At 60.2% G+C, this 7,963-nt stretch overlaps 1 protein-coding gene across 9 annotated transcripts in view; it reads right to left on the bottom strand.

Annotated features, from left to right (window-relative positions):
- SPTAN1 (spectrin alpha, non-erythrocytic 1) overlaps positions 1–7,963 on the bottom strand; it is a 59,008-nt gene that overhangs the window by 697 nt on the left and 50,348 nt on the right. For 4 of the 9 annotated variants that reach the window (XM_053908373.1, XM_053908374.1, XM_053908375.1 and 1 more), the window contains 12 exons: positions 6,946–7,105; positions 6,257–6,333; positions 5,491–5,700; positions 4,895–5,191; positions 4,370–4,482; positions 3,927–3,944; positions 2,645–2,707; positions 1,349–1,403; positions 750–946; positions 528–581; positions 301–447; positions 68–215 (listed from right to left, as the gene is read on the bottom strand). In XM_053908373.1, the coding sequence (XP_053764348.1) occupies positions 68–215; positions 301–447; positions 528–581; positions 750–946; positions 1,349–1,403; positions 2,645–2,707; positions 3,927–3,944; positions 4,370–4,482; positions 4,895–5,191; positions 5,491–5,700; positions 6,257–6,333; positions 6,946–7,105 (1,539 nt within the window). The remainder of the gene's footprint in view (positions 1–67; positions 216–300; positions 448–527; positions 582–749; positions 947–1,348; positions 1,404–2,644; positions 2,708–3,926; positions 3,945–4,369; positions 4,483–4,894; positions 5,192–5,490; positions 5,701–6,256; positions 6,334–6,945; positions 7,106–7,963) is intronic. The other 5 variants (XM_053908377.1, XM_053908378.1, XM_053908380.1 and 2 more) reach the window with 2 other exon arrangements.

Here is a 7,963-nt window from a genome sequence, read left to right as displayed (position 1 = left end):
CTCAGGCTTTACTTTCCAAAGGAAACCTCGACCCTTGTCCCCAGGGTAGGGAAGCAGAGCCCCAGACCTGGTATAGTTCCTCCTTGGTCACGTAAGGCTTTCCCTCGGAGCTCAGGGCCCGGAAGGCGCTCTCGATCTCCTCGCTGGATTTGACGTTCTCCGTCTCACGGCTGATCATGAAAGCCATGTATTCTTGCAGGGAGACGTGGCCGTCCCTGGGGAGGAGCAAGTGCAGTGAGCAAGGGGGGCCTAGGAGGAGCCGAAGACAGAGCTGCCTCCAGCACCATCCCTAAAGCTCACCTGTTCGGATCCACGGTGTCTAGGATTGCCTCGAACTCGGGGTCTGGCTCCCCTTCCTCCACCATGGGCAGGTCATAACCCAGGGAGCGCAGGCAGGACTTGAACTCCTGGTGGTTCAGCCGGCCCGACTTGTCTTTGTCAAAGTGTCTGTAGTACAAATGGAGGACGGCTCAGCACCCAGGCCCCGGTGCTGAGCCCGCCTGCCCGGCAGGGGAGGCCATACTCACTTAAACATCATGCTGAATTCTTTGAGGGCCTCCTCAGTCACTCCTGTTGTGTTCCTAAAAGAACAGAATGGAGTTAAGGACCGGGCCTTCCACCCCAGGTAGGTGGCGCGTTCTGCTCCATCCCCATAAAATGGCGGGCGGGGGGGGGGGTGGGGGGGGGACCTGCGGTCAGGTAGCCGAGACCCCCGCCTCCTCCCTTGCTGCCAGGCCTGGCTCAGGTACCTGGCCTGGATCTGCTGCTCCAGGTTGTGCTGCATGCGCATGCCCAGCTGGTCGAGCTGGTCCCACTGCTGGGCCAGGCCCACGGTGCTGTGCTCCGTGTACTTGTTGTCCAGGATCAGGGCCTCCTCCATGGCTGCCCCCAGGTCCTCGATCTTCTTGAGCTGACTTCTCATGGCTCGAATCTCCTGGTGCTTGCGCTAGAGAGGGGGAGGCAAAGGTGCAGGGGACAGGGGCTCTCGGCTTGGCGTCCAGGCCCAGGGGCCTGCTCAACAGCCCTCCTGGCCTGACGCCCACGGGGCCGTGCGGAATGGCAACGGCAGGATGGTGTGAAGTGAAATCCAACAGCCTCCGTTAAGGGAACGACTTCAGCGTCGGTCACAAGCCAAGAAAACTGTACGCTAAGAACCAAAGGACTCTTTCGAGTAAGACACCCGGCGGCAACCCTCAAAGACAAATGACGGGGCTCGGGGCTGCTTTCTGCTAAGAGAAAAAGGGCACCTAACCAGCCTAGCTTCATGCCTGACTTGGAACCGCATGGGCCTACTGGAGAAGGCTGCATAGAGGGTCTGAGCCTGGCCAGGAGCCGTAGGGGCACTTACTTTGGTAGCTTCCAGCTGGGATTCCAGGGTCCCCGATTCTTCCACCATGCAGGACCTAAACACAGAAGCACAGTGAAGCAGGAGGACCTGAATGGGAGCTTGAATTAACTATCCCCAGTTAACAGTACCTGCTATCTTGATTTTTTTCTTTTGGAATTTCTTTTAAGAACACGAAACGTGCTATTGGCAATCTTTTTCTAAGTGGCCCTGGGAGCCATGGAGGGCAGGTAGTATTTCTTCTGTTTCAGAGAATGCCAGCCGGTGCCCCAAGGTGTTGAGTCACCTGCCCAGGGCCACCTGGTGGGCCACGGCTAAGCCCCACCCATCCTGCTTCCAGGCTAGGACCCTTTCTCATGTGGCTCCTCAGGCCCAGCCAGGCTGTGACATGGCACCTGACCCAAGCTAGGCCCTCAAGGGGCACCTTAGGAACTGTGTCGAAATCCCCTCAGGAGATGACAGAGGGGCTGCAGGCCTGACAGCCTCTGCAGTCACTGGGGAGAAAGCCACTCTGTGCGACCCTGCCTCCTGCTACCCAGGAGACCTTCAGGAGGAGGAGGCTGACAAAAGGAGAGCCACCCCCTAGAAATCCCTGGGGCCTCTTGCAGGTTCCTGAGGAGGGGAGCCACATTCTAGGTGTGACAGCAGTGGAGGAGATGCAGAGGACCCCTCAGACACGAAGGCGGGGTGGCTAAGAGATCATGACCAGATACGGGTTTTGAAAGGGATTCTAATTCTGCCCAAAGGGGAGAGGTGGCTGTGATCAGGCTCCATGACACAGGACCAGAGGCTTCCAGGGCCAAGTTCTGAACAGCAGGGAGCAGGGAGCCTCCATCTATCTGACGTTACAGTGTGAGGTCACAGAAGGCCATCAGAGAACGAAGACAAGTTAGGGTTACGTGCGGGGACGAATCACACTGTGCGCATGTCCTTGGGGGGATTTTAGCCCAGCCTCCCCGGCACCCACGTGTGCCCCAACCTACCCTTTCAACACCCAGCGAGCCAGGCTTAGCTCTGAAATGTCCCCAAGTTCCTAGTGTTCGAGCAAGGCAAGGCACCAGGCTTCCTCCTACCCCAGCAGGTCAGACTCACAGTCACGCCATGTCCCCCAGAGAAAAGCAACACCCCCAGGACCCAGGGGCAGGAGGCTGGGTGCCGGTGCAGTGGGAGGAGGACAGACCCCTCCTTCCCAAGCGGCCGAGGGCGGTGGGTTAGTCAGAAAGCGGAGCCGCCTGGGGAAGTCAAGAGTGCATTGGTAAAACCACAGTGAGGTAAGAAGAGAAATAAGAGGAGAAAAACCTTCCAGACAGATCATCCCCAACTTCATACTGATAGACACGAATGACCCGACGATACGCTATGCTAGTCAAAGAAAAGAAACCAAATGAATACACCGAAGGCACGGGCAGGCAAGAGCAGACCGAGACAGACACGCGCCACAAGGCCCAAGCTGGCAGTGCACAGGCGGGGCAACCTGGCGCCCAGGCAGGGACCTGGTGGGGCTGCGCCGCCGGGGAGGACAGGCGGCCTCAGGGCAGCTCACACTGCGACCAAGCAAGACGGGACAGGGCTGGGGAGGAGCCACGTGGTAAGGGGAGCAACGGCACCCACGGAGACAAGACCAGATTGGCAGACACAGCCACAGGGCTGGGGAGGGGAGCGGACGTCAGGCGGCTAATCAACTCCAGCTAGAAGCTGCAACCCCTAAATCCTGACCCCCTCTGCCTCCAGCACGGGTAGCTGGGTCAGCTGGTACTGGACCTGTTTCTCCCATTACCATACTTAGACACCCCAACTCCCCGTCTGTAGAACCCCTGGAATGCTAGACTCAGCCACTGAGGTCCCCTCAACCCTGGCTTTACATGGGCCTGGGGGAGAATGCACAGGTGCTGGACCCAGGCAGAGGCTGAAGCCTCAAGGAGAGGCCCCTCCCAGTGCTGGGCGGGGCCACCCTGCTTCTCCCAGGGCTCCTCCCAAGCCCCGCCTCTCCACCTCCGGGAACCCAGGCACTTCTGCCTCCTCTGAAGGGGCAAATGATGCTACGCCCCTTCCCCTGGGAAAGCTGTGGTACGGGGCACTGGGGGAGGGGTCAGTGCACAGCTGGGAACTCACTGTACCAGCCGAAGCTCCTACTTCGTGACCATGACCCCCTAGGAGCTAAATCTGGTCCCACTGGACACAAGGGGAAAAGAGGCAGAAAAGAAGTCCAGTAAAATCCCAATGGCTGAACAAGCACTGGGATTCTCAGAGGCTTTGGACTCCAGCTCTGGCCCTCTGGCTTGGTCACATTCCCTCCCTGAAAGAGCCCTTGGAATCTGAACAGGAAGGTGGGAGTGGCTCCCCTCCCCAGACCGCAAGCTGTCAAGGACAGTGGGCTGTGAGGCAAGGCACGCACTCCTTGGAGGGGGATGGGGACAGAGGTGGGGCGAGGGCGGGACAGGGGAAGTGCAGCCCGCCTTGGGCAGCAAGGCCCATCCTGGGATCCTCTGCAAGCCAGGCCACAGGGGGACAGAGGGCAGGGGACAAGCACAGGAGACACGACCACACCACGAGCCCGGAGAAATAAGAAGACAATATTAACCCATCGAGGAGATACGTTCTGTGCAGATGGGATCCAAGCAGCCGCAAGACAAGGTGGTGTCCAGATAGCAGCAATCGGAAGGTGGGGGACAGAGAGAGACACAGGAAAGAAAAGAAAAACAAAAGCAAGAACATCAGTACCTACACTGCACACGACCCTGTATCGTGAGTCCCTGATGTGCGGCTTAGGACCGACTGCCCACCACGCACAGTCCCACCCAACCCAGGACACCCCACAACTTGACCTTTGGGAACTCCGCCCACCCCTTTGGCTGGAGCCGGCCCAGCTTATGCCCCTAACCCTTCCTTCCTCCCTTCCTCCCTCCCTCCGTCCCTCCCTCCCTTCCTGCCAGAGCACCTCCGCCTCGCCTCCCCTCCGGGGTTGCCCACAGTGCGCCCTCCCCTGGAGCGGGGGATGGGGACGGGGAGCAGGGGCGACGGCACCTGGTCTCCTGGATCCACTGGTGGAACGCGTTGGCGTGCTGGGCGAACTCCTGCCGCAGCTTGTCGTTCTCCTCCTGCCGGCGCTGCTCCTTCTGCAGCTCCAGCTCCCGCTCCTAGGCCCAAGCGGAGGGGACGCCGTGTCACCGGTGCCCTCCTTCCGGGACTAGCTCCGGGGAGGGGTGGGGTGCCCTCGAGACGGACCAGAGGCCTCAGAATTTCAGTTTTCTGAAGCCGAGTATGACCAGAGACCATTGCGCTGGGAGGCAGGGAGGACTGGATGTTGACCTCAACCCAAAGAGGGAAGCTGGCGGACATCTAGGGAGCTCAGAACCCTCAGTTCCCTGGCTCCTCGGAACCCCCCCCCCCCCCCGAACTCCAGCAAGAGGTGAGGGGAAGGCACTGATGGTCGGCCTCGCGTGGGCTGCTGGCCAGCACCCGCTCCGGCTTCTGAAAGTGAGACCGACCCACCAGCCCCCCAAGCCCCCGAGCTCGGGCTGACGGCTCTGGGCGGGGCGGCAGCGGCACCTTGATGATCTTCTGCAGGTTCCTCCACGTCTCCTCCAGGGCCTCCATGGTGAACCACGTGTAGGGGTTGGAGGCCACGCGGAAGCTCTTGATCTGGCGGTCCAGCTCGGCCAGCTGGCTGAAGTCGGCCTGCGCAGAGCTGAGGGATGAGCGGAAGGCGTCGTGGGCCTCCCGCAAGGCTCTGATCTCCTCCAGGGAGTTGCAGCGCACGGGGTCGGTCAGATCCTCCTCGGCGTTTTCAAACCAGCTGTTGAAGGCAGATGCCTTTTTGGCGAAGGTCAGGAAGAGGTCTTCCACCTGGGAGCAGAGCAGCCCAGCTCAGCACGGCCTCGAGGCTGCACGCGCCACGCTGGGGCCGGAGGCTGGGAAAGGCAGGTGTGCTTCTGGGCCGTCCGGGTGGAGCCGGTGCCCCCGCTTCTCCAAAGGCCTCCGACTTCCTCCCCTCGCTGCATATGAATGAGCGGCAGCCGCAGAGGCAAAGGTCCCCTTCTGCTAGGTTCAAGCCGACCCCAGGCCGCATGCAGAACGTGTGTGCGGCCGGCGGGCTTGCCCTGCGCGCCGGGCCGGCTGGGCTCCGCGGGGGCCCCGCCGCTTACCTTGCGGAAGTGACCCTGCGCCTCCAGCAGCTTCTTCTTCCGGGTGGCCGAGTTGGCCAGAAGCTGGCTCCATCTCTTCATGAGGGAGGCGTGCCGGGCCTCGATGGCCTTTGACTGAATGTGCTTGGCGGCCAGCAGCTGATCTTTGAGGGCAGTGATGTTGGCGATGCCCTCCTGCTGGAAGGCCTGCAGGCCGGCGTCAAAGGTTTCCTGGAACAAGGAGCTAACGGTAAGCCAATCTGTAGGGTTGGCAGGGACGCTGGAACCCGCCCTTTCTGGGGGCCTCAGCGCGACGGCACCAGAGCCTGTCTGGCCAGCCGCCCAAGCCAGACTGTCGGCCCAGAGTCCCCACCTTCTCCTGACAGCCTCCTGCCCCACAGGCAGATTGAGGTGTGGGGCTCCCTCTACGTGCCCCGCTCGCCCCACTACCTCCGCCCGGAACGAGCGCCTGCCTCCCCACCTGACTGCCTGCAGTTTACCCTTGGTGACCTAGCTGAGCCGCTCCCCTCTGGGAAGACCTTCCCCATCAGCCCTGGCTTTCTGGCACCCGAGTCAGACACCGCTGGGGTGTTAAGTCCACAGCACACCCTGCCGTCGGGCCGGAGCACAGATGCCTGGTCTGGAAGCTCCCCGAGGACCAGAACCGCACCCTGCTCACTGCTGAGCCCTAGGGTGTTTCTCAGCGAGAGCTGCAGAGCACCAGCCGCCTGCAAGGACACGCTATCTGCACACATTTCGGTCGGGCAACAAAGGGGCCAAGACTGACCTGTTTGGTAAGGAGGGTCTGCACGGAAGACAGGTCGCGGCCATAATCGTCCGTCTTCAGGCTGTTCTCCTTCTCACCTGAGAAACCAAAAACGAGAAATAGGCCAGCCTCCTTGGTACAGTGAGGTGAATTAAGAAAACCGAGGCACGCTGTCACCCTGTGGATGTTTAAATCCCAAGAACGCTAACAGCGGTCTCCGACCCCATGTCAGCCGGTTCCCACCTCCCTGCAGCCAGGCCCGTTCTCTAGCCGGGCCGGGACGAGGTCCTTCCAGCTCATCCTGGATTGTGGTTCAATTGTCGCTTAAGTGACAGCAACCACCAGGGTCACACGGGTCCCAGAGTCTGGTCCCCTCTCGCCCCGGAGCCGGACTGCACCCTGGGCCCGGGCAGCTAGGGGACAGCGCAGCTGTGTGTCCGCTGCCGTGCCATTTTGTTTGTGCTGTGACGCCCGTCACTCCCTCCTGGGCTAAGGGTTTTTGCTTTGTTAACCCTTGTGCTGACCCACGGCCCCCACCCTCGGCCTCAGGACACGGTGTCTTCTCAGACACCCCTGCAATAGATCCGTTTCTTCTCTGGAGAAGAAAACCGACTGCTGAGGAAACAGATGAGCTACGGCCCTGCACCAATCCTCCTGGCCGGGAGGACGAGAAACTTGGGGCCAGGCTGGACGGGCCAGCGCTCACTCACCGATCCAGGACTCCACCACGTCAGCCTTCCAGTTGAACTGAAGGAAGGCCGAGTTCTCATCAAGCTTTGCCTTCCTCTGGGCAGCGGCTTTCTCCAAGTCTGACACCTTCCCATTCAAGCCCTTCATCTTTGAAGAGATGTTCTCCTCATGGTGATTGTTCTAGGCCACGGAGAGAAGGCACAGCCCGGTCAGCCTCACCCCCCGCCGCAGCCACCACACCCGTTCCCTCCCTGCCCGCGAAGGCCCTCCGGGCCGGTGAGGCGGGCCGTGCGCCCCGCTGCCCTCCTCCAGGGGGAGGGACGGCAGGAAAGGCTTCTCCACGGGCAACACGGAGTAAAAGCCTCGAAAGGGGAATGCTGGCAACTCCACTCACAGGAAGGAGTTCTGAAGAAACACTGAGGAATGTGCCGAAACGTCACGATGTATTCGTTTTTTGTTTTTTTTTTTTTAATTTTTTTTTCAACGTTTTTTATTTATTTTTGGGACAGAGAGAGACAGAGCATGAACGGGGGAGGGGCAGAGAGAGAGGGAGACACAGAATCGGAAACAGGCTCCAGGCTCCGAGCCATCAGCCCAGAGCCTGACGCGGGGCTCGAACTCACGGACCGCGAGATCGTGACCTGGCTGAAGTCGGACGCTTAACCGACTGCGCCACCCAGGCGCCCCTTTTTTTTTTTTTTTAAGTAAGGCTTCACACCCAGTGCAAAGCCTGAACTCATGACCTTGAGATCAAGACCTAAGCTGAGACCAAGGGATGAATGCTCAACCGACTGAGCCACCCCCTAACGAGGGAACCCCTCGTTAGCATTCTTGATAGCAAAAATGGAGAAAAAGCACAGATACTTCCAACTTACTACACATCCAAGAAAACGGCTACTACACACAAGCAACAAAAACAACGTTCAGAGGGGCGCCTGGAGGGCCCCGTCGGTTCAGCATCGGACTCCAGCTCGGGTCATGATCTCACAGTTCATGAGATCGAGTCGCGCGTCGGGCTCTGTGCTGACGGCTCGGAGC

Source organism: Panthera pardus, unplaced genomic scaffold (assembly GCF_024362965.1).
Source record: "Panthera pardus isolate Hobbes unplaced genomic scaffold, ASM2436296v1 HiC_scaffold_20, whole genome shotgun sequence".
Lineage (NCBI taxonomy): Eukaryota > Metazoa > Chordata > Mammalia > Carnivora > Felidae > Panthera > Panthera pardus.
Note: the sequence above shows the minus strand (reverse complement) of the source record. Positions and strands in the feature narration are given on the sequence as shown.